The following is a 26,545-nucleotide window of genomic DNA, read 5'->3' as shown; positions in this document are numbered from 1 at the left end:
TTCAGTCCGTTTATATTTAAAGTTATTAATGAAAGATGAGTATTGAATCCTGTCATTTTTATTTCTATTTACATTTGTGATGTAGCTGTACTTTCCCACCGTTATACCTTCATTGAATTTCTTTCTGCAACCCCTTGAGTATAGTCATTCCTTTCTTCACCTCTTTGTATTGCTTCCAGAACTCCTTGAAGGGCTTGTTTTGTGGACATGAATTCCTTCAGCCTATTTATGCCATGGAGGATTTTTCTTTCCCCTTCATCTATAATAGACAATTTGGCTGGGTATAGTAATCTGGGTTGCATCTGTGGTCATTTAAAAGTGGGAATACTTTGGTCCAGGCTCTTCTGGCTTTCATAGTTTGCACTGAAAAGTCGTAATCCTAATGGGTTTTCCTTTATATGTGACTTATTGTTTCTCTTTTGCAGCTTTCAGAATTGTCTCTTTGTTTTGTACATACAGTGTTTTTACTATGATGTGCTGTGGAGAGTTTCTTTTCTGGTTCTGTCTATTTGGTGTTCTATACGCTTCTTGTATTTGTATGGGCATGTCTTTCTTTAACTTTTGGAAATTTTCTTCCACGATTCTGCTAAAGATCTGATCCATGCCATTATCTTGGGATTCTTCTCTTTCCTGTATGCCTATGAGTCTAAGTTTGGCCTTTTTAGGGTGCCACAGAATTCCTGCATATTCCATTCTTGTGATTCTTTCAGCCTATTCGTGTCATGAAAAATATTTCTTTCCCCTTCAACTATAATAGACATTTTTGTTGGGTAGAGTGTTCTGGGTTGGCATCTATGGTCATTTAGGAGTAGGAATACTTTGGTCCAGGCTCTTCTGGCCTTCATAGTTTGCATTGATAAGTCAGCTATAATTCTCAGATGTCTCTCCGTTTATTCTTTGTTTGGCCTCTCTAATGGAGACAGTGAGGTATTGAAGTCCCCTGCTCTTACTGTGTTGGGGCTAATCTGTATCTTAAAGTCCTATAGTGCTGTTTTAGAAAATTGGGTGCACCAGAGTTGGGTGCATATATGTTCATGATTGCAATATCTTCTTGGTTATTTGTTCCTTTGATCAGAATCAAGTGACCCTCTTTATTTGTTCTGATTAGTTTTAGTTTGAAATCTGTTTTGTTAGATAACAGAATTGCAGTCCGTACTAGTTTCTTAGTGACATTTGCTTGGAGTATTCTTTTCCATTCTTTCACCTTAATGTAGTGCCTGTCCTAAGGTGAAATGGGTTTCTTCCAGAGAACAAAAGCATGGATTTTGTGGAGTTTTTGGTGGTTTTTTTTTTTTTTTTTTGGTCTTTTTAAGAAAGGGTCTCCCTGTAGCACCTGGATTTTGTTTCCTTCCTTCCTTCCTTCCTCCCTCCCTCCCTCCCTCCCTCTCTCCCTCTCTCTCTTTCTTTCTTTTCTTTTATGATTTATTGAGAATTTCATACATGCATATAAAGTGTTTTGATCAAATCCATGCCCACTTCCTCCCCTCCAACTCCTCCCATATCTCATGGGTTTTGTTTGCTTTTATTTATGTGTATGCGTGTATTGCCTGCCTGTAGGTAAGTGCACCCATGTCATACACTGCCCGTGGAGGTCAGAAGAGGCTGCCAGAGCCCCTGGGATTGTTAGCTGCTGTGTGGGTGCTGGGATTCGAACTCGGGTCTTCTGCAAGAACAGCCAGTGCTCTTAACCTCTGAGCATTCTCTCCAGCCCTGGATTTTGTTTCTTAATCCATTCAGCTGGCCTGTGTCTTTTGACTGGGAGTTCAGTCCATTGATACTTAAAGTTATTACTGAAAGATGTGTATTGGTTGCTGTCATTTTCTTTTCTGTTTGCATTCTTGATAGAATTTTGTGTTTCTACAATTATACCTTCATTTAGTTTCCTTCTGTTGCCCCTTCGGTATAGTTATTCCTTTCTCCATTTTTTGTATTGCTTCAAGTATTCTCTGAAGGGCTGGTTTTATGGACATGTATTCTTTCAGCCTATTCGTGTCATGAAAAATATTTCTTTCCCCTTCAACTATAATAGACATTTTTGTTGGGTAGAGTGTTCTGGGTTGGCATCTAAGGTCATTTAGGAGTAGGAATATTTTGGTCCAGGCTCTTCTGGCCTTCATAGTTTGCATTGATAAGTCAGCTATAATTCTCAGATGTCTCTCCGTTTATTCTTTGTTTGGCCTCTCTAATGGAGACAGTGAGGTATTGAAGTCCCCTGCTCTTACTGTGTTGGGGCTAATCTGTATCTTAAAGTCCTATAGGGGAGTTTCTTTTCTGGTCCTGTCTATTTGATGTTCTATGTACTTGTATTTGTATGTGCATGTCTTTCCTTAATTTTGGGAAATTCTCTTCTACAGTTCTGTTTAAGATCTGGTCGGTACCCTTAATCTGAAATTTTTCCCCTTCCTCTATCCTGTGATTAATTAATTTGGTCTTTTCATGGTGTCCCTCATTTCCTGTATAGTTCATTCCTGTGTTTAAAAAAATTTTTTTTTATAATCTTTGCTTGAGCAGTCTTCACCTTTATCATCCAGTCTTGATACTCTGTTTTCCATTTCATTCATTCAGTCAGTGAGGCTTTCTCTTGTTTCAAATGAGTTATTGAGCTTTTTACTTCCTTCTTCATTTCAGCCTGAGGTTTTTTTCAATGTTTTTATCTCTTTTGTGAATTCAGTCAGAAGTTTATCCCTGTCTTCTTTTAGTTTTTGATTTGTTTATTTGTATGTTCTTTAAATTTGTTGAATTCTTTGATCATGTTTATGATTGTTCTTTTAAATTCTGTGTCCTGGGCTATCTCTAGGGGGTTCTCCCTGTAGAACTCTTCTATAAGACTACTGGTGTTTGGTGGAAACATACTGTTTTGGTTTTCCATATTATTATTTTTCTGTTGTGATTTTGTCATGTGGATTTCTTTTGTTGTTTGTGATTCTGGTGTGAAACTCAAGCCTTCCTTTGTTGGGTTGAAGTCTGCTTCTCTTTGTATTATTGGCGTGCCTTATATGTTTTCTTATTGGGTATGTAAAGCTGATTGGTCTAGGCTTCCAGGTCTCTCAGAGTTTATATTGGAGGCAACAGATGGTTTCAGTTCAGCTACTCAGGAGCTCCCTCAGAGACCCAGGTCAGGTTCCAGTCAGGCCCTCTCAGGCTTCCTCCTAAGCTCTGGACCCCCTACAAGCAGTCATAGCAGTCACAGCACAATTTGGAAAGCTTGTTAAGGGGAGCCCCGATTTAGGCACTGTCAGGCAGTCTGCAAAGGTCTGAGCCCCTACTAAAGGTCAGAGAAGCCTAGAACCGGGTGGTGGGATGGACTGCAGGTGGTCCCAGTGTAGGAAGATGGGCACTGCATGCTTTGTGGAAGCTCACCACCACAGAGGCCGGATCCAGGCACTCTCAGGCAGTCTGCTAAGGTTGGGGGAGGGGGGCCCTACTGTAGGGCAGAGAAGTCTAGCCCTGGCGAAGTGAAAGGGGCCACACGTGGTTACAATGTAGGGGGTTCAGCATTGCTCACCACCATGTGGAGGCCGGATCATGCACTCTCAGGCAATCTGCTAAAGTCTGGTCCCCACTGTAGAGCCAGGAAATCTAGCAGTGGAAGCAGCCACACATGATCACAATGTAGGGGGTTGGGGACAGAGTAATTTGGAGAAGCTCACCACCATGTGGAGGCTGGATCCAGGCACTCTCAGGTGTTCTGCTAAGGTCTCTGCTCTAACTTTTGAGTGCTAGGATGTAACATGTGCCACCATACCTGGTTTATGCAGTGCTGGGGATCAAACTCAGGACTTCTTGCATGCTAGGCAAGCACGCTACCAACTGAGCTCCATCTCCAGCAGTTGAGCAGCCCAGTACCCCTCAGAGAGGAGAAAATGTGCTATAGCAGCTTCAACACCAGAGTGCACACTGTGTAGTATAGGGGTGAAGAGAATGTTATGGGTGAAGAGCAAAAGACTAGAGAAAATGAAAGCAACCCATCAAACCTAAAAGACAGATTCTACAAAAAAGAAATTTCGAAAACTAAATAAATGCAAGAATGGGAATAAAAACCTAACTTATAGCTGAGTGCACGCCTTTAGTCCCAGCACTCGGGAGGCAGAGGCAGGCAGATCTCTGTGAGTTCAAGACCAGCCTGGTCTACATAGTGAGTTCCAGGACAGCAGGGGCTACAGGGAAACCCTGTCTCAAAAAGACCAAAAAAGAAAGAAAATTAATTTATTTTTAATGAGTAAGATAAACTCAAAATACTACCAAAAGTATGGAAGAAGGAAAAAGAGGGAAACACAGGAGGCAGAGAGGAAAAAGGGGGAAAAAGTTACCTAATAATGGAAAAAAATGCAAAAGAAAATTAGATGAATAAGTGAAAGAGAATAAAAATATAAAAATTTAAGAATACACTAAAAAGTATAGTCAAGCAGTAAAAGGGGGAAAGCACAGGGGTGAAAAAAGGTAAAGGGCCAGACTAGCTTCTTTCTGGGTCCTTGAATATTAAGTCTGTCAGTCACATGCACAATGGGGCAATTGAACATGTGGATTTACCTTTCCTATGGTTTGTGCTGGTGTAGAATCTGTATTGGACTAATGTCCCATGTCTTCTAGAGCCCCCTTTGCTTTAGTAAGTAGCCTCTCTTCTTTTATTGTGTGTCAGGGACCTCTAATGACCACACTTAGCTTTGCCGCGTCTGGGTTGGGCAAATTCTCACCCTTGTGAGACTTCCCACATCATATCTGCTGGGGTGCCCAGTATTCTGTCTGCTGTGTATCTCCCAAGTGTTTTGGGAGGGAGTGTGGGAAGCAACCACAGCTCTGAGATCTGTACAGCTGTAGGGTATCCTACTTTCATGATCTCCTTAGGTATTGGTCATCCTGCTAGAGGGATGCAGCTATGAATGGCAGTTATTCTACCTGAGCTTCAGAATTCTCAGGTCCTACAGCACTGAAAGATAGGTGGTAACAGCTTGAGTTACATTCTGACCTCAGCCTCAGGATATCAGTTCCCAGCCATTGAGGGTGGGTCTGTCTTTATCTGTGCACTTTACTACCTGAGCTGAGAGAGCCTGCCAGGGCTATCTCTCTTTGCTAAGGACTATGATAATAGAGGCTCCCTGACATGTGATTGTTCTTCTACTCCCAAGGTTGCTTAATTTAATTTAATTTTATTTTATTTTTTGTTCTTTTTGAGACAGGGTCTCCCTGAGCCCCAGGTGTCCTGGAACTCACTATGTAGACCAGGCTGGCCTTGAACTCAGAGATCCGCCTGCCTCTGCCTCCCAAGTGCTGGGATTAAAGGCGTGCGCCACCACACCCAGCAGGTTGCTCAATTTTAAATAATACAGTCAGTCTCAGTACAACACTGGCCATTCACTGCTTCTGAGTCATACAGTGTTTCAAAATGGCATTCCTCTCCACCTTGATCCATTGGCAGGAGGAGTCACTATCTCAACAAAATCCACAACTGGATTTGGGGCTTGTGAGGGCAGTGGGCTTGTCATGAGGGTAGGACTGCCATTGTCTTTTCCCAAGGCCACCTGGTTTACCTTTAATTGAGTCTGTTGGCCTTCTATCATGAGTTCTAGGAATTGAACTTAAGTACTTTTATCTGCTGAGCCATCTCTCTAGCCCAAAGCAACTTTTTTTAAAATTTATTTTTATAATTTTATTTATAAATTTATAAATTTATAAATTTTATAAATTTATTTTTACAATTTTAAATTATGTGTGTATGCATGCATGAACTTGAGTGTAGGTACCCACAAAGGTATCCCTGGAATTAACAGGTAGTTGTGAGCTGCCTAATATTGGTGCTGGGAATGGAACTCAGGTCCTCTGCAAGAGCAGTAAGCGTTCTTAACCACTGAGCTATCCCTCCAATCCTGTAAAGCAACTATTTTTTTAAATATTTGTTATTTTTATTTTTATGTGTATGAGTGTTGTGCCTGCATGTATGTAAGTACACCCATTTCACACAGTGCCCACAGAGGTCAGAAGAGGGCATTGTATGCCGTGGAACTGGAGTTATGAACTCCAGTTGTTAGCCACCACTCAGGTGCTGGGAACTGAACCTAGGTCTTCTGCAAGAGCAGACAGTGCTCTTGACCACTGAGCCATCTCTCCAGCCCCCAGCAAACTATTCTTAAAATGATTATTTTCTAAGAATTATAATAGGATCCTCAGGTACCAAATTTGTAAGTCACCAATAACCAGTAGAACTATATGAATACCTTAAGCTCTGGAGAGTCATGTATACTCATACATTACAGGAAGATATGAATAGAAGCTGTAAATGAGGATTTGATGTTGATAAAGCTTCCAACAGCTTTAGGTACCCATACAATAAGAAAAGGAATTCTATGTGTTGGTACCTACAACTCACTTTCTCTAATTATAGTTAATCATTTAGCCTATTTGCACAGTGAACACATCAGGCATTATTGAAGTTGTTATGTGTATAGTGACAAGACCATAATCTCTACCTTAAAAGTTCTCAGAATATTGAGCAAAACAGAAACAGTATAAGAACTCCATTGGGAACACATTGGAGGGCAGGCACTTAATCTTTCCCTAGGAACCTCTTGAGTTTTCTGGATTAGGCAGTTTATAAGTAGAAGTCTGAAAGTAGATGTTCCATGTCAAGAAAAAAAATGAAAGACAAACATCTTGTACATAGTTCTACAGGTGAAATAGCATTCTTTCAGGATTTTCAAATGGTTGATTCTATCTAAAAATAAGGGTGTGAAATAATGATATCATGAAATTGAGTCATCAGACTAGTAGTATAATTTAGTGAGAATTGTACATGTTTAGCATTTGCAAAGCCCTGATATCAATTTCTAGCACCAAAAGAAGGGAGGGAGGGAAGTTATGAAAGCCTTGTTTTTCCACTTTTATCAGGTAGTCTGAAATTTGATCATGGAAGTTTTCACAGAATAATATGGTCAGATTGGATACCTTGGGGTTTTTAATTAATGTCTTTTCCTTTACTCTTAACCTGTATGAAACCACAATATTGGGTGTACATCACCCCTTGAGATATCCTTTCTTTGGGGGGACTCAATTCCCTATATGTTCTCTTTTTGCACTTAGTACTTCAAAAAGTAGAAACTCAAAATGTAGAGTGCATGCATCTTCACTGGATTATTTTACTGTTTTAGGAAAGGATATTGTACATAATGAATGTAAAAATCACCATAAAATGACAGTAAAAAGACACCATGTAATTGATGTTACCAGTCCATCTCTGAAATCTTGTCTTCGTGAAAGGTATGATAAAACTGATATTTACTTTATATGTATATACATACATAAACATTTTATTTGTTTGTTACTGAGACCTGGTCTCAGACTAGTGAACTCAGGATTCTTCTCCTTTAGCTGGGAGTTCAGGCACCAATATCAATTTCAACTGTTATTAAAGTATACTTAAATAAAACGTTTTTCTACATGTGTTTGTTTCATGGAAATTAAGCTAATTATCATCCAAATTGCTTTGGCTGAGTGCCTCGTGGAATTTTTAGATAATATGTTAGATAGATTCCTTAACTGAATAATTTCTATGTTAGAAACATTTACTTTGAGTCAGGCCTAGTAACCTACTTCTGAAATCCTAGCATTGGGGAGGCTGAGGCAGGTGGGTCACATGTGTGAGGCCAGCCTAGACTATATACATAGCAATACCCACTCTCAAAAAAACCAAAAGAAACATACAAATTCAAAACATACAATATACAATTCCTACCTGTTGAAATATATGTGTACTTGATGCATTGCTTTAATTCTTCAAAATTTTAAAAAATGTTTTATTTATTATTTTTATATTATGTGTATGCACGTATTGCCTGCATGTAAGTAAGTGCCCCCATGTCGTGCAATGCCTGCGGAGACCAGAAGAGACTGTCGAATCCCCTAGAACTGGAGTTATGGACAGTTGTTAGCTGCCATGTGGGTGCTGGGATTTGAACCTGGATCTTTTGCAAGAACAGTCAGTGTTCTTAACCGCTGAGCCGTCTCTCCAGCCCTGATTCTTCAAAATTTTATTTATTGTTGTATATGTATTTTGTATATGGGTACGCACACCATGGTACATGTGTGGAGGTCACTTTGGTGGAGCTACTTTTCTTCTACCTTTATATGGGTTCCAGGGATAGAATTCACGTGATCAGATGTGGCAAGCACCTTTACCCACTGAACCATCTGGTCTACCCACTTAGTTCATTCTTCCTGACAGACTTAACTTTTTTTGGTCTTTTTGGAAAAAGGGTCTCCTTGTAGCCCCAGCTGACGTGGAACTAGCTATGTAGACCAGGCTGGGCTTGAACTCACAGAGATCCACCTGCTTCTGCCTCCCAAGTGCTGGGATTAAAGGCCAGACTTGACTTTTTAAAAGGTAACGTAAAATATTAAAAGTTCCAGAATTCTACTAATTGATATGACTGAGTTATTTCTTCCTCCTCCTCCTCTTCCTTTTCTTCTTCTTCACTCACAGCATCCTCCTGCCTCGGCCTCCCAAATGCTAGTTTACAGGTGTGGTGATACAGAACTGTAATCACACTTGGGGGAGGCAGAGGCTAGAGTATTGTGAAGATCTTCTATTTTTAAATAAACTTGATTGAGTCCTTTATTGAATGATTTTTTAAAATTTATTTTTATTTTATATATATATTTCCATACATACAGGTGTATGTATGTAAGTGCACCTGTGTCATGCAATGGCCATGGAGGACAGAAGAGGGCATTGGATCCTCTGAAACTGGAGTTACAAATGGTTGTTAGCCATCATGTGGATTCTGGGAATCAAACCTGAGTCTTCTGCAAAAGCAGCCAGTGCTCTTAAATGCTGAACCATCTCTGCAGCCCCTATTGAATGGTTTTTATGTTTGAAACATTTATTTTGAGCTGGGCCTAGTAGCCTACACCTGAAATCCTAGCTGAGATAGGAGGAACACTGGCTTGAGGCTAGCCTGAGCTACATAGCAGACCTTGTGTCCAAAAACATAAACGATAAAATTAACTACTGACTGATACCATTTTGTTATTGCTGTCATCTTTAATCTGAGGTATTTGTCTTATTTTGTTTAGTCCTCTTGCTCTACGATGTACACAAGTGACACCACAGAGAGAAAGGCCAGGTATAGTTGAAAACAAAGGTCTTAATTTTTATTATTATTCTTTTTTTTTTTTAATTTACTTTTTATGTTTTTGTGTATGAGTGTATTGCCTGCATGTGTGTATGTGCACCTGGGTTGTGCTATGCCCAAGACAGAAAAGGACTTTGGATCCCCTTGAAGTGATTGTCAGCCACAATGTGGGTACTGGGATTTGAACCTGGGTCTTCTGCAAAAATAGCCAGTGCTCTTAACCACTGAGCCATCTCTCCAGCCCCATTATTATTATTCTTTAATATATATTTTTAGTTTTACGTATGTGTTTGCCTACATGAATATGTGTTCCTATGTGTGCCCAATCCCCACTGAGCTCAGAAGTGGGCACTGAATCCCTCGAACTGAAGTTACAGGTCATTGTGAGCTGCCTGATGTGGGTGCTGGGAACTGAACTCCAGTCCTCTGCAAGAGCAGCAGCAAGTGCTTTTAACAGCTGAGCCATCCTTCCAGCTCCATGGTTTTTATTTTTAAAAATCATAGAAATGCTAACAAAATCTAATAATTTTCTGTTTTTTCACCTTCAGTGATGTGTGGAAGTTTATTTTGTACACCAAAACTTGAGAAGGTAAATACTCTGCTTGGATACTTACAGTGTTTTGGTTGAGAATTTGACAGTGGGCACCATATCTTTGTCTTGAGATTTAGAGATCTGCGTTTAGCATGCTGTCACACATAGGTATTAAGTGGTAAATGAAAAAAGTGTGAATGAAAATGATTTTAATCATCAGTGTTTCTATAAAATAAACTATTGTCTTTCTTTGTAGGGTCAGACACCAAAACATATTTCTGAAAGTCTGGGAGTTGAGGTGGACTCTGATATGTCTTGGTCAAGTTCATTAGCTACACCACCAACCTGTAGTTCTACTGTGCTCATAGGTAATAATAGCAATGTGTACTGTGTAAGAAAAGATAGATGAGGCTGATAAATTGTCATCTCTGATGCCTTTGTGGAAAGAAAAACTTGAAATATAAAATAATAAGTATATTGGTAGTTAGAATAATTTTATTTTATTTAGTTTAAAATGGAATGGAAGGGGGGCTAGAGAGATGGCTCAGTGGTTAAGAACACTGGCTATTCTTGCAGAAAACCCGGGTTCAAATCCCAGCACCCACACGGCAACTAACAACTGTCCGAAACTCCAGTTCCAGGGGATCCGACAGCCTCTTCTATCCTCTGCAGGCATTGCACAGCATGGGTGCACTTACCTATATGCAGGCAATTCACACATACACATAAAGTAAAAATAATAAATAAAATATTTAAAGTACTTATAAAAAATGGAATGAAAAGACTCACACATTGTATTTTAGCACTATGTCATCTATGTATAATAAATTTATACATACCCATTTACCCACATGTATAACCTCTTGAGAGCTAAAATTTGGTGGAATTGTTAATGAATTTTTTACAAGTAATTTTTATATTCTGGCTGTTAAGATAGCATTAATCTTTTTTCTGTCTACTTCTCTTCTATAGATCTATATTTCCAGTGATACTGAATTGAGATCTAATTTCACAGTTGTAATTACATAGCTGCATAATTATCACAAATGTTTATCTATTGGACTCTACGAAGATCTGTTCAGGGTCACCATAGTTTCTTGGTACAGAGTTAATAATCAACAAATTTTTAAGCAAATGGGTATAGATTAAATATTATACTAGTACCCATAGCAATTTAAATGTTGAATAAATGGGTCAGTGAATAAATTTTAGAAACTACTAGGATTTAGACATTTCCTATTATAAAACAACTTAAGCTCTCTTAAGTCTCTGAGATTTGACTACTCATAGTTTAACATCTGAGAAGCTGTAATCATTTTTTAATTTGATAAGATTAAACTTAATTTTTAAAATCTCCTATAAAAAGGATTAAATAGTGTGATCAAGAATTTGGAAGCTCATATAAATAAATATTATAACTTTTATAGATCAAAACATGAAAAATTGGATAATAATGCAGAAAAGTAATATTTGCCAACAATATTGTTCTTTTACTTTTGAGGATACTAGGCTAGATCATTGTTTCTCAGATTTCAGACTGTGACTCACTAATAGTTAATTTTGTTAGCCACATACTTTTTTTTTTTTGGTCTTTTTGAAGCAGGGTCTCCCTGTGGCCCTAGCTGTCCTGGAACTCACTATGTAGACCAGGCTGGCCTTGAACTCACAGAGATCCGCCTACCTCTGCCTCTCAAGTGCTGGGACTACAGGCGTGCGCCACCACGCCCGGCAGCCACATACTTTAAAAAAATTTTTATGTTCAATTTTTTTTAATTTTATGGCTATGAATTCTTTACCTGCACATAAGTAGGTGCATCACATGTGTGCGATGCCTATGGAGAACAGAAGAGAGCAGCAGATTCCCTGCAACTGAAGTTAGGGGCAGTTGTTAGCTTCCATGTGGATGCTGGGAACCAAACCTGGGTCTTTTCCAATAGCAGTCAGTGGTTTTAGCCACTGAGCCATCGCTCCACTTCCGTAGTCACATACTTTTAAAAATGAAATAAAAATGGAAAGATCAGTGTGTCTCATATAGTTAGGCCTACCATTAAGCAAGTGAAATGATAGTGCATCTAGTTTTTTTTTTAGCTTTTAACTTTTGATCTTCCTGATCAGTTTTTAAAGGGCCAAGTTACCAATGTGTGCCAAACACTTGGGTTCATTTAGCTAAATATCAAGTAAACAAGTAAATTTTATAAGATGTACTTATACAGGGCTGGAGAAACAGCTCCATGCTTAGGAACACTGGCTGCTCTTGCAGAGGACCTGGGTTCAGTTCCCAGCACCACATAGCAGCTAACAACCACCCAAAACTCCATTTTTAAGGCATCTGACATCCTCTTCTGATCTCCATGGGCATTGCATGACACGGTGTACTTACATGCATGCATGCTCAGACTGTGACTTTAGTCTTTTCCCAATGACCTTTCTAAGTACTAGCTTTGGTCATTTAATTTTGTTTCAGATGTGCTATAAATAGTGTTAGTGGTTTTTGTTTGTTTCTGTGAAAAAAGCAAGTTTTTCTATCAATTTTGGTGAGCAATATATAATACAGTATAGCTAAATTTAATTTTTATTATTTCACAGTCAAAAATGAGGAAGCACCTGAAACTGAATTTCCCAATGATGCTACTGCTGTAAGTAAATATGTCAAGTTGATTATATTCTTGAAGTTCCTGATAATTTTTAAATGCCTTGATAAATTATTTTTCCTGCTTGTTTTGGTTTTTTAAAAAATACTTTTACTTATTCTTTCAAAAGGTCATACATTTACATAATATATTTTTATCTCTCCACCCTCCAATTCCCCTATGACCTCCCAACATATTCTATTCCCAACTTCATGTCATCTTTTTTCTTTTTCTTTCTAATAGTCCACTGAGTCCAGTTAGTGCCACCTGTATGCACATGGGTGTGAGGCCATCCACTGGAGCCTGGGCAGCCTACCAGAGGCCATTATACCCTTAAAGAAAATGACTTTCCCTCCCACTGCAGCCCTCAACTACCAATAGCTCCTCCAGTTTCTTTTGTTTATTTCTTTTTGTTTTTATTTTATTTTATTTTATGTTAGGGGAGCATATTTTCATTTTATGTGTATGAGTGCTTACTGCATGTATGTAAGTGTACCATATGTACGAATGCCCACAGAGGCCAGAAGAAGGTGTCAGATCCCCTGGAACTGGAGTTAAGGATGGTTGTTGGCCACCATGTGTGTGCTGGGAACCATATCCAGGTCATCTGCAGGATCAGCCAGTGCTCTTGCTGAGTTTTTGCATTTTTGAGATGAGGTTTGCTATGCAGTCCTAGCTGATCTGAAATTAGTTATTTGAACCATGTTGGCTTCAAACTTCCAGTGATCTTCCTGCCTCTGCTTGCTAAGTGCTAGAATCGTATGTGTTTATCACCGGGCCCTAGCTGTCCTGTATTTTTTGCTACAATTTATAATTTTCTTAAGCTTTTGCGAATATCTCTAAACCCAATCCCATATACGATTTCTTTCACTTTCTACAAAATTTTTGCTGTTTTTCTCTTTAATAACATGCACACATATTTGCACTGAAAGGTTTATACTAATTTGGTTGGTTGGTTGGTTGGTTGTTTTTTTAGACAGGGTTTCCCTGTAGCCCCAATAGGCCTGGAACTCACTAAGTAGACCAGGCTGGCCTCAATATCATAGAGATCCTTCTGCCTCTACCTCCCGAGTGCTAGAATTAAAGGTATGTCCCAACATGCCTGGTTTAATTAATGATTTTGGAGAATAACTTTTGCAGATTTTGAAAAGCTGTTTTTCTAACTACAATGAAAGTTTGAGAAAGAACGATGGATTTATTCCTTCCGTGGTTGACAATGAAAATAAAAACCAAAGAGAACCTATCAGTCATGGTAAGTCTTCCTGTTTAGTTGAACTACTGCTTTTGATTAATGTTACCAATCCTCTTTTCTTAAAGAGAACACATTGCTTTCCTGTCTTGATGACTAAAATCAAGATACTGAAGATAGAAACTAACTTGATTTGTGATTTTGCTCTTGGTTATAGTACTGCAAAATTGATTTGTTACATTGAATTTGATAGTTCTTAGAATATTAAGTTTTAAGTATATAGTATTTTATAGGTGAACCTTAATTGTGTAGAAGTGACAAAGATTTATTAGAGGTTAGAGTATGAACAAAAGATTTTGGGAATATTAACATTAGGTTTTAGCAGAAGACTAGGGAAGGGTGATTTGCCAAAATGGAGCTGACATTCAGAATAACTCCTTAAATTCTGAATTATGTATTATTTAATATGTTATTTCTCAGAAGCATTTTGAGAATATAAAGAAAATGGTTAACCAGATGTAGTGGCTCATACCTGTAATTTCAGCACTTGGGAGGCTGAGGAGGATCAAGAGTTCAAGGCCTGCTAAATATATTAGTTTGCTTTGTTTTGTTTCGTTTTGATCTTTTTGAGACAGGTCTCCCTGTAGCCCAGCTGGCCTAGAACTCGCTATGTACACCAAGACTGGCCTTGAACTCACAGAGATCCACCTGCCTCTGCATGCCAGAGTGCTGGGATCAAAGGCATGCACCACCACACCCAGCTTTGTTGAATATATTGGCTAATCTGAATTGCGTAAACTCTTGACTCAAAAAAAAAAAGAGTATGGTTGTATTATAAAATGTTATTAATGTTATTGATGTGCTTTTGTTTTTGTTTTAAATTTTAACAGGATTGGGAAAAATGGTAAGGAATTCATTTGGCAGAATAAATACTGACAAAGACCACCTTGGAGTGCCAAATGTCAATGCCAGTGCCCTAGAAGACGAAGTACCTGAGCTAACTGCAGATGTTCCTGAAGAAGTTCCTTTTTCCTTGTGCTTACCTAAGACTAGAATAAGAAATCTGCAAAAAACAAAGGGCAAGTCCAGGAAGAAAATTTTCTGTGAGACAAGAACTGATGAATTAAGTGAAGAACCTGAAAAAGAAGTTAAAGAAAATAAACATTCATTTGCATCTGAAGTGGAACTGAGTGATCGTGATCCCTTAGATACAGATGTAGCAGACCAGAAGCCCTTTGGCACTTCAAGGGAGGAAATCTCCACAGAAGCTGAATCATCTTCAGGCTGTGGATGGTCTCAGCTAACCCTCTCAGGTCTAAGTGGAACTCGGATGCCGAAAATAACCCCCCTTCATGTTTTGCCTTGTAACCAAAATAATTCGGAAAAAGACGTCATAGATACCAAGAAAGAACCTATCAGCTTTATTCCTTCAGAAAATTCTTTGCCTTGTTTTTCCAGTCTGCCAAAACCGGAAAAGGTCTTCCATGAGGAAGCACTGGTAGACGAGTGTGAAAGGCAACATCTCGAGTCTCAGGAAGACTCTGTTCTTGGGAGGAAGCAAGCAGGATCTGGAACTTCTCAAGTGGCCTCTCCCATTCAGGGCATTAGAAAGTCTATCTTCAAGACGAGAGAGCCACTTGAAGAGACTTTTGATACTGTTTTCTCAGATAATGTGACCAATCTCAACTTTAAAGAGACTGAAGCCTCTGAAAGTAGATTGGAAATTCAAGCTGTTTGCTCACAGACGGAGAATTCTTTATGTCCTATTTCAGTTGATAATGAAAGCTGGCCAGCCACTATTAGTTCTGTACCTGTGAAAAATGCAGGATTAATATCTACTTTGAAAAATAAAAGAAGAAAGTTTATTTATGCTATAAATGATGACATTTCTCATGAAGGCAAAACAATACAAAAAGACAAAAAATCAGAGCTAACTAACCCTCTAGCCCAATTTGAAGCAAATGCTTTCGAAGCACCATTTACATTTATAAATGCTGATTCAGGTACAACTTCTTCTTCCTTCTAGTGTATATAGTTTTATGGATGAGACTAAATTGTCTTATTTTAGCATATATTTTTGAAAATTTTTAAAGGACTACCTTTCTATAGTTTTTTAGGTCTCATTTTAATCTCAGATAATACTTGTATACATTATTATTGAGACTTTTGATTACCAGTGTTTAAGAATTGTGTCATTCAAACTTGTTGGATCAATTTAGAGGGCATATACATGCACACACATGCACATATATATGTATGTATATATAAAAAACCATTACTTTTTAAAACTTCATTGTGGGTGGGTATGCATATATCACAGGGTACTTGCATGGAGTTCAGAGGACAGCTTATCAGAGTCAGCTCTCCTCTTCTACCATGTGGGTCCCAGGAATCAAACTCAAGTTGTCAGGCTTAGTGGCAAATGCCTTGACACACTGAACCCAAGTAGTTATGACTGTAGGCATGTAGCACTCTTGAGACAGCATTGACTTAGAAACATTAGGAACTTGGACACTGAGCTTCAGCTTTAATTTTAAAGTGTTTTATTATATACCAATTAGATAACTATAAAAATGTTGCAGTTAGCCAGGTGTGGTGGCGCATGCCTTTAATCCCAGCCCCTTGGGAGGCAGAGGCAAGTGGATTTCTGTGAGTTCAAAGTCATCCTGGTCTACATAGCAAGTTCAGGCCAGTTGGGGCTACAGGGGGACCCTGTCTCAAAAAGACAAAAAAAGAAAAAAATGTTGCAGTTTCCTTGGGAAGTTTAAGCAGACCTAGGAGTTCAAGACCAACCTGGGCAACATAGGGAAACTCATTACCCCTACTCCCCTCAAAGTGGTTTTAGCTCCCTATGAGAATATTGGGCTTTATTTGTTTATTTATTTATTTATTTATTTATTGGTGATTTTGTTTTTTTAGATAGAGTCTAAGTAGCCCGGGCCAGCCTGGAACTAGCTACATAGACCAGGGTGACTTCCAACTCAGGGATTTGCCTGCCTCTGCGTCCCAAGTGCTGGGATTAAAAGCATATGCCACAGCCTGGCCTCCCTGTGAGAATATTAATAGATATAAATGGCTTAGTGAATAGGTTGGTGGTGCTGGGGTACAGAGGAACTATTTAAACTTTGTGTTAAGTTTTCAGAGAAAATTATTTGCTGTTATATATGAGAGTTTCAGGCAATGACACCACTGGTAAGTAATGGTGGTAACTGGTTAAATAAAATGAGATTAAGAGCATTGACTTAAGGCCAGCAAGGTGGCTCAGTGGGTACTTGTGCAAACCTAATATCCTGAGTTTGTCCACAGATTCCATAATGGAAAGAAATAACTCCCCAAAGTTGTCTTTTGACCTCCAGACTCCCCATGGCACACTGACACCTGCACTCACACACGTAATAATAATAATAAAAAGTAAATTTTTAAGTGATGGAGTGGAGGGGGTCCCTATGGTATAAATTGACCAAATGGGTTTGAATGACATTGTTCCAAACTAGTAGTCAAAAGTCTCAACAGTAATGTGTATAGGTTATGTCTGCAATTGAATATAATGTTAATAAATAAATTTTGTTTGCCTGCATGTATGTTTATGTGCTGTGTGTGTGTAGTGGGAGTTAATCCCTGGAAGTAGAGTTACAGATGGTTTTGAGCTGCCATGTGGGTGCTGGGAGCTGAACCTGGGTTCTCTGCAAGAGTAGCAGGTGCTGCTAACCAATGAGCCATCTTTCTAGTCCCTGGAAATTTGTGATTTATTTATAGAAATTGACCGTTTCCTTGAACTAGATACTAGTTTTTAAAAATTTATTTTTTAGCTGGTTGTGGTGGTACACACCTTTAATCCCAGCACTTGGGAGGCAGAGGTAGTGAGAATCTCTGTGCAATCAAGGCCAGCCTGGTCTACATAGGGAGTTCCAGGCTAACTGGGGCTACAGGGAGACCATGTCTCAAAAAAAAAAAAGTATATTTTTTGACAGTTTCATACATGTTTATAATGTATATTGATCATATTCATCTCCCATTACCATCTAGATACTGATTTTAATTTATATATACTATAAAAATCTATATATATACTTAGTTTATATCTACTGTAAAAAAGTATCTAGGGGGCCAGTGAGAAGTAAAGGTGCTCACTTTGTTGCCAAGCATGATGACCTGAGTTCAGTCAATTCCTAGAATTCACATGGTGGGAAGAGAACTACACATACATACCATAGCATACACACACACACACACACATACACACACAATAAATAAATAAATGTGAAAATAACAAAACACTATTTAGACCCTCTTTGCCTTGAACTAGAATCTTTTTAATATAAAAATGTGTGCATGTGGTGTATGAACATGCTTGTATGGGTGTGTACCCATGTGTACGGGTGCTCGTGTATGTGTGTGCATACACATGTGGAAGCCAGAGATTAATGTGTCTTCTTTGATTACATTCAACCTATGTGTATGTTGTTACTGTTGCTGTGTGTGTACACATGCATGTGTATGCCACTGTTCATGTGTTGAGGTCAGGGGACAGCTTGCTAGAGTTAGTTTGTCTTCTACCATGTGGGCTCTGGGAATCAAACTCAAGTCATCTGACTTAGTGGCAAGCACCTTTACTTGCCAAGCCATCCCACTAATCCCTTCATCTCTTTTTTTGAGACAAGAACTCTCCCTGAATGTGGAACTCATTTGATTTGGCTAGACTGGCTAGCCAATGAGCTCCAGGGATCTGCCTGCCTCTGTTCTCCATCCTACAGTGCTTGAATTAAGAGATGCACACCACCACACCCAGCTTTTTATGTGATTGCTAGGGATCTGAAATCAGGTCCCTTTGCTTGCTTGACAGGTACTTTCACTGACTTCAAATTAGAGAGTATTTAATACCTTCAAAATAGAGACTGTTGGCTGGGCATGGTGGCACACAACATTAGGCCCAGCACTTGGGAGGCAGAGGCAGGTGGATCTCTGTGAAATCGAGGCCATCGTGGTCTACATAGTAAGTGCCAGGCCAGCTGGGGCTACTGGGACACTCTGTCTCAAAAAGACCCCTCCCCCCAAAAAGATTTTATTTTAAAGTTGTTCATCAGTGGTTGGAAAGATCACTGGTTAAGAGTACTTGCTACTCTTGCAGAGGACTGGAGTTTAGTTCCCAGCACCCACATGGCTGCATACAGTGATCTCTAACTCCTGTTTCTAGAAATCTAATGCCCTCTTCTGGCCTCTATGGGCCAGGTACACACCTGATGAACATACATACATGCAAACACTCATATACCTAAAATGAATAAGTCTTTTTAAAAATTGTTAATCTTGGGGCTGGAGAGATGGCTCAGCAGTTTAGAACACTGATTATTCTTGCAGAAGACCCGGGTTTGAATCCCAGAACCCACATGGCAGCTAACAACTGTCTGTAACTCCAGTCCCAGGGGATCTGACAGCCTCTTCTGACCTCTGCGGGCACTGCACAACAAAGGTGCACTTACCTACATGCAGGCAATACATGCATACACATAAAATTAAAATAATAAAATTAAAATGTTATTCTTTGTTCTTATTTTAAACACTTGTTTGTAAAATTTTTATTGAATTTTTGTGTATTTCATACAGAACATCATAATCATCTTTATACCCCCTTCCCCATTGTTATCCTCCCATAGCCGCTACCACCACTGGAATTCATGCATTCTGTCATTTGTGTTAAGGCCTATTGTGTTGTTAGTGTCCCCAGATGTCCCTCAGTGCAAGTTCATCCACTGAGTCTAGTCACCCTATCTTGAGTCCCTCCCTTTAAGAAGATCAGCTCTTCCTCACCCAGCAGTAATTAGCTACCAATAATTCTTCAACTAAGATTGGAGCCTGCTGCCATTTCCCCAGTTTTGTGATGGGCTTTTGTCTGCTTGAGTTTGCATGGGTCTTGTGCATGCTGACACCATTGCTATAAGTTCGTTTAAGAAGAGTCTCAGGAGCCTGTAGGACTCTTATTTCCATATGTGCACCTCCTCCCTGGCTCTTAAAATCTTTTACCCTCAGCCAGGCATGATGGCACATGCCTTTAGTCCCAGCACTCAGGAGGCAGAGACAGGCAGATCTCTGTGAGTTCAATGCCAGCCTGGTCTACATAGTGAGTTCCAGAACAGCTGTACAGGGAGACCCTGTCTCAAAAAAGACAGAAAAAAAAAAAATCTTTCCACCCTCTCGTCCACAATGGTCCCTGAGCCCTGGGTGGGTGGAGTTTAATATAAGTCCTGACCAAGGACCCACACGCTGAAGACTTATTCTCTACACTTTGGCTATTTATGACCTTTTGTGTACCTGGCCCTTTGTTATATGAGGGAGCTTCATTGATGAGAATTGAAATAACCATTAGTGTTCTCTTCATCTCTTGTTCTATGTTCTATGAGTCTTAAGTGTAGAGGTTGCATCATAGATGTGCCACTTCAGCTCGGGCAGTTCACAGATAATCTCTTTGTATGACCAATTGTAGAACTCTAATAGTCTCAGGCTGTTGCAAAAGAAGCTTCTTTGATGAGTGGTGACTAGGATACTTGTTTGTGAATTAAAGGATCCATGTTTTGTACATAGTAAGAACTACGTTTGTCTAGGAATATGACAGCCTTGGGGCTATCACCTCTCCAGCCATATGTATTTGGCTAGGTTTACAGTGCCACCCATAAGTTTCCTCCTATTGAGTGGGCTTTAAGTCCAATTAGGTAGCTGTTAATTACCCCCAAGATAAAAGTGCCACTACTACACCAATGTCATTTGCTGTACCAGTCATTGTTGTGGCTATTAGGCCTTAAAGCTGGGGTTGGACCATTGATTGATGTTCTACCTTAGCAACTTGAGTAGTGCTTTCCAAAGCTATGAGAGCTATCCTTCAGGGGAGGTGGCTTCCAGGTCAGTTCCAGCTCCATTGCTCCAAATTCTATGTCTGAAGTATGTCTTACTTCAGCAGTAGGATCTTACCTTCAAGTTCTGGGAGGCAATCAAGGGCTGTGGTAATAGCCTGTGTAATTTTGGGAGTCTCTTGGACTATCCTGGCCAACAGCTCACAGAAGGTTTTTTCTGTCTCGCATTGTTTGTTATGTAGCCTTCAGCTATGCACGTGGACTCATGTTAGAGATGTATGTGTAAATGCATAGCTAGTGTAAAAAACCAGAGGGAATCCAAAAATGTACTGACAAATTCAACACTTACCTTTTTTTTTTTTTTTTTTAATGTAAACCAAGTTTATTTTGCTTTTTAAGTAGTGTTCTTAAAGCACCACAGCTTGGTAAACAATGTAAATTAGCATAAGTCGTCTCAAAAGCCAGTTTTGTTTTCTTTGTTTTTTTAATGAGTTGTTAAAAAGATGCAGCCTATTCTAACAGGGTAAATATTTTTAACCATTTCACTTTGAGTTAATGAAGGCTCACAAATGCACAACACTCCTCATTGAGGAAAACAAAAAGGTGTTGTCGACAAGCGACAGCACACACACACAAAAAGAACTGTGTAAAAATAACTGTGTTCCCATATTTTTGAAATTGCTTTACAATGGGATGATATGCACATGATCTTGCTGCAAACTTGCCATACAGACTTGGAATACAAATACTCTAGAGACGGATGATTCAGCCCAAGAGGTGCTAAGTTCAGACAATGCAGTTCTATAATCCTCTTAACAATGCAATTGGTTTTACTCATTACCTTTTCTTCTAGACTGAAATACAGATTAGAAAGAAAAGGCTTCCTAATTAAAATCAATGTGGTTTACATGAAAAATTGTATAATTTTGCATTAGAATTTACAAGTACAGTTATCTTTTTAACATACTAAAAATATTTAGTGGGTATAATTGGCAGTAATTTAACATTTTTGTCACTTTGTATTCTTATGTTTAGGTTTATCTAATTCTTTTGTGAAAAGAAACTGCTTCCAGAATGATACTGAAGAACCACCTTTGTCCTTGATCAGTTCCTTTGGGGATACTTTCAGTAAAGAAAATAGTTACAATAATACACACATATCTCAGGATCTTAATTACAAAGAAACAACTGTTAGTGAAGAAAAACTGCAGCCATTTACAACCCTGGAAACTGATTTTCTGTCATGCCTTCGGGAAAGACCATGTGAAGTTGATCGAAAAAGCCACAAAGTTTCAGATACAAAAGAAGGCTTGATTGCAGTATGTGATCCTGCAGGACAGCATTCAGCAATGGAACAGAGTAGCATTCACTTTGAATCACAGGAAAGCCCCTTAGGTGGCCACAGTAATACTAGCACTCTTACAGTAACTTGTTGTAGCTCCAAGGATCCCCCGTTAAACCCAGATGTGGATTGTAGAGGAAAAGCATCATACAAAATATCAGAGGAACTAAAATATGAAAGTAGTAAAGTTAGTATTGAATTAAACAAAAATAGTCCCTTGGGAAAAAACGAAATGTGTATTTTAAGTGAAAATTCTAAAAAAACTGAGCTTTTGCCCCCTGGAAAGTATATAACAGAAACAACACCTTCAGTGAAGTTGCAGTTCAACCAGAATACAGAGCTAACAGTAATCCGGAAGGACCAGGAAGAAACTACTTTGATTTCAGAAATAACTGTCAATATAAATTCTGAAGAACTTTTCCCAGACAATGAGAATAATTTTGTCTTTCAAATAACTAATGATAGGAATAGTCCTGCTTTACGAAATTCTAAGGAACTTCATAAAGAAGACCTCAGTTATACAGAAGAGCCTATTCCCAAGAACTCTTCCATGGTAATAGATAGAGACAGAGATAAGAAAGCAGCCCAAGTGTTGATGACAGAAGAAAACTTAGATTCATCAACTGTACTCCATGGTGGTATGAAGGAGCGCAGAAAGAGTGGACAGCACCACCTGAAAGTAACTCCAGACCAAGACTTAAAATCGTACACCACCTTGGATATGAAATCAGATAGAAACAATGATTACGCAGAGAAATGGTCAGGACTCTTAGATCCAGTTTTGAATCATAATTCTGGAGGTGGCTTCAGAACAGCTTCCAATAAAGAAATAAAACTTTTAGAACATAACATCAAGAAAAGCAGGATGTTATTCAAAGATATTGAAGAACAGTACCCTACTAGTTTATCTTGTATTGATATTGTTAATACTTTATCATTAGGAAACCAGGAAAAAGTAAGCAAGCCTGCTAGTTTTGATTCACAGCCAGTTAATACTGTGTCTGCACATGTGGAGAGTCAAGTATTTGTTTCTTGTGAAGATAATCTCACAACACCTCAATTGTTATCTTTAAAGCAAGATTTTAACTCGCATCACAATTTAACACTCAGCCAAAAGGCAGAAATTACAGAACTTTCTACTATTTTAGAAGAATCAGGAAGTCAGTTTGAATTTACACAGTTCAGAAAGCCAAGCCGTATAATACAGGGCAATACATGTGAAATGCCTGGGAACCAGGTGGTTGCCTTACTTGCCTCTCCTGAGGAACGGAAAGATGTCAAACTTCCCCTCACAATTGATTCCTCATCTATAGGTCAAATAGATAACAGCAAAAAAATTGATGCAATTGGAGTTAAACAAAACTTCCCTTGCTTGTTGAAAAGCAACTGTGACAAAAGTGCATCTTGTTTTTTAACAGACAGTGAAGTGGAGTTTGGGGGCTTTTATTCTGCTCTTGGCACAAAGCTGAGTGTTTCTAGTGAAGCTCTACAAAAAGCTGTGAAACTGTTCAGTGACATTGAAAATAGTGAGGAGACCTCTGCAGTACAAGTAGACCCAGGAAGTTCCTTTTCAAGTGAATTCTGCCATTCAGTCACTTCAGTGTTCAAGATAAAAAACAACAGCAATAAAAATTTTGATAAAACTAGCAAATGCCAGGTAACATTACAAAATAATATTGAAATGACTACTGGCATTTTTGTTAAAAATTACACAAGAAATACAAAAAGTGAAGATAAGAAATATACTTGTTCTCAGAGAAATAGTTGTAAACTTGAAGACTATGATAGTAAATCAAGTATAAGTGATAGGATTTATACAGATGAAAGTGACTTGGCATGTGTTGATCAGTACAATAAGCATCTTAAGCCATCTAGCCAATTTGTGAGGGATGGAAACATACAAATTAAAGAAAGTTTGTCAGATTTAACATGTTTGGAAGCTGTGAAAGCTGAAGAAGCATGCCATGTGAAATTTTCAAATAAAGAGCAATTAACTGCAGGTAAGATGGAACAAAACATAAAAGATACTGGTATCTCCTTTCAGACTGTAAGTGGGAAAAATATCAGAGTCTCCAAGGAGTCATTAAATAAAATTGCAAATTTCTTTGATCAGGAAACAGAAGAATTGACCCTCTTTTCAGATTCCTTGAATTCTAAATTTCTTTCAGGCATCAATAAGAACAATATGGGCATTTCACGTCATAGGGAAACAGTCAGTATTAAAAACAAGATATTGGAAGACTGTATCCCTATTGGAAATGCCAGTCAATTGCCCACTTTCCAGCAGCTTCCTGAATGTAAAATAGAAAAGATCAAAGAACCTACTGTATTGAGTTTTCATACAGCTAGTGGGAAAAAAGTTAAAATTACACAGGAATCTTTGGACAAAGTGAAAAATCTTTTTGATGAGAAACAACATGTTAGTAAAGTTACCAGTTTTAGTCATCAAGTGGCAAAAATTGTAAAGGACAGAGAGGTCTGTAAAGAAGGTCTTGCATTAGCATATGAGAGAATTGAAATAACTGCCCCAAAGTGTGAAGAAATGCACAATTCTCTAGATAATAATGAGAACTTTGTTTCTAAGGACACTGGAGTGCTACCCAAGCAAACTGATAATTTAAACAGGCAAACTAAAAATCTTAAAACATCAAATAATATCCCTTTTAAGTCTCAAGTACATGAAAATATAAAAAAAGAAATAGAAAAAAATCCTGCAACTTGCTGCATAAATCAGATCCCTTGTTCAGCCATTGAAGATTCAGCTTTGGCGTTTTATACAGGACATGGTAGAAAAATTTCTGTAAGTCAGGCTTCACTGTCCAAAGCAAAAAAATGGTTTAAAGAATTGGATGATCAACTAGAAGAAAGAAATGCTGGTAAAGTTGTATGTTTAAAGGAATATCCTGGGGATTATGTAGGAAATCCTTCATACGAAAATAGTTTGAACAGTATCAAAACTGAAAATGAGAACAATCTTGCCTCTGCAAATCAGGGTCCCACTTATTTAAGTAACTGCAGCATGTATAACAGCCATCCAGAACATTCTACTTTTTGTCATTCTGATGATACATGTAATGAGTCAGGGTATTTCTCCAAAAATACAGTTGATCCTGATATTCAGCCGATTATGCAGAATGTTGAAGACAAAAATAATGCTTTCCCCCCCCAAAGATCTACCATAAAAAATGTAAACACATACCTGCAAACTATAAATGAAGATGTTTGTGTTCAGAAAGTTGAGACTAACTCTTTGCCATGCACAACTAAAAATGTAACCATTGACTTGGCCATACCTGATTCAAATGATTGTGGGGTAGGGTCACCTGCATTCAGTACAGCCAGTAAAATAATCTGTATTTCACAAGAAGCCAGAAAAACAGTGAAAGAGAGATTCACAGACAACTGTGATAAGATAACTAAGCAAAATACTGAGAGTAAGTCACACACTTGCCAAATAAGGTGTCATAAAGCATTGGATAATTCACAGGGTTCTATCTGCCCTGACTCTTTAAGTGACAAAGAACATATAAACTCAAATAAGGTTTTTGCTGCTACTCAAAATGAGCAAAGTGTATCTGGAGTGGAGAAAGCGCCTGGAATATCACCTCGTGTTAGTTTGAAAGCTTCAGATGTGTGTAAGTTTAATATAGCGGAACTTCCCCAGCCAGATTTTCCTCCACGTACTTGTGGGATTTTTAGCACAGCAAGTGGAAAATTTGTACAAGTATCAAATGCTTCATTGCAAAAGGCAAAACACATGTTTTCTGAGATAGAGGGCAGTGCTACGCAGTTATCTTCCACAGTAGCATTTAAAAGCAGTGAACAGTCAGACCGCTTCACAAGAGATGAAAATGCTGTGGTACATGACTTCCAGAATGTACAGTCCTTCCCAGAGACTGCTTTATGGAATGTAGATTCTTCTGTTTTCTCTGGATTTAGTACAGCAAGTGGGAAACAGGTTGCAATTTCAGAAAGTGCCTTACACAAAGTTAAGGAAATGTTAGAGGAATTTGATTCAATTGGAACTGAATATATTCAGCATTCACTTACATCTAAACAGAATGTATCAAAAATACTTCCTCTCCCTCATGTTCATAAGAGATCTTCAGAATATTCTGTAAACTCTGAAATGCAGAAGGCCTACAATAACGAATTAAAATTACCAAGTTGCTATAATATTGAAAGTGGTTCTTCAGAAAATATTAATTCTATTAAAGTTTCTTCAAATGTCTCTCAGTTTAAGCAAGACACACAGTTGGTTTTAGGAACCAAAGTCTTCCTTAAAAACACTGATCTTTTGGGAAAAGAACAAACTTTACCCAGAAACATAGAGGTGGAAATTGGTAAAACACAAACTTTTTCTAAGGTTCCTCTGAGAACAAATGTCGAAGACTGTTCTGCTTACTCTGAAAAACCAGAAAACTGTTTTGAAACAGAAGCAGTAGAGATTGCCAAAGCTTTTATGGAAGATGGTGAGCTGACAGATTCTGAACCACCGAGTTGTGCCCATTACTCATTGTTGACATGTCCAAACAGCAAGGAAATTTTGTTAAATTCAAGAAGTAGGAAAAGAAGAATTGCTGTTAACCCAGTTGGTAAGTATTTTTACTTTGGTTTGCCAATCTCTGTTTCAAAAGTAGTCTGTCATTAATATTAAGTACATTTTTTTTTTTAAAGAGCAATTGGGGCAGAAAGAAATGTAAAGTATACACTTTGGATTGCAAAAGAGCACTAGGAAGATAAATCTTGGAGTAGAGACTTGTGCTGGAAAGGGTCCCTCTGATAAGGGGATCAAAGTGATTAAGGAGCCTAGAGGTTTGCACTTATAAAATGAAGAGAGTGCCTCCAGGACAAGGACACAACCAACTAAGCCTCCGACATG

General features: G+C 38.5%; 1 protein-coding gene across 7 annotated transcripts in view; it reads left to right on the top strand.

The window, feature by feature from the left end:
* The window catches only part of Brca2 (BRCA2 DNA repair associated), a 100,992-nt gene that overhangs the window by 21,656 nt on the left and 52,791 nt on the right, over positions 1-26,545 (top strand). For 5 of the 7 annotated variants that reach the window (XM_029559665.1, XM_008825024.3, XM_008825025.3 and 2 more), the window contains exons 4-11: positions 7,143-7,251; positions 9,067-9,116; positions 9,674-9,714; positions 9,914-10,025; positions 12,244-12,293; positions 13,428-13,539; positions 14,367-15,479; positions 21,357-26,258. In XM_029559665.1, coding sequence (XP_029415525.1) covers positions 7,143-7,251; positions 9,067-9,116; positions 9,674-9,714; positions 9,914-10,025; positions 12,244-12,293; positions 13,428-13,539; positions 14,367-15,479; positions 21,357-26,258 — 6,489 coding nt within the window. Of the gene's footprint in view, positions 1-7,142; positions 7,252-9,066; positions 9,117-9,673; positions 9,715-9,913; positions 10,026-12,243; positions 12,294-13,427; positions 13,540-14,366; positions 15,480-21,356; positions 26,259-26,545 lie in introns of those variants that run through there. The other 2 variants (XM_029559667.1, XM_029559666.1) reach the window with 2 other exon arrangements.

This window comes from Nannospalax galili, unplaced genomic scaffold (assembly GCF_000622305.1).
Source record: "Nannospalax galili isolate Female #2095 unplaced genomic scaffold, S.galili_v1.0 scaffold768, whole genome shotgun sequence".
Lineage (NCBI taxonomy): Eukaryota > Metazoa > Chordata > Mammalia > Rodentia > Spalacidae > Nannospalax > Nannospalax galili.
The sequence above is the reverse complement of the archived record's forward strand: the minus strand, read 5'-3'. Positions and strand labels throughout refer to the sequence as shown.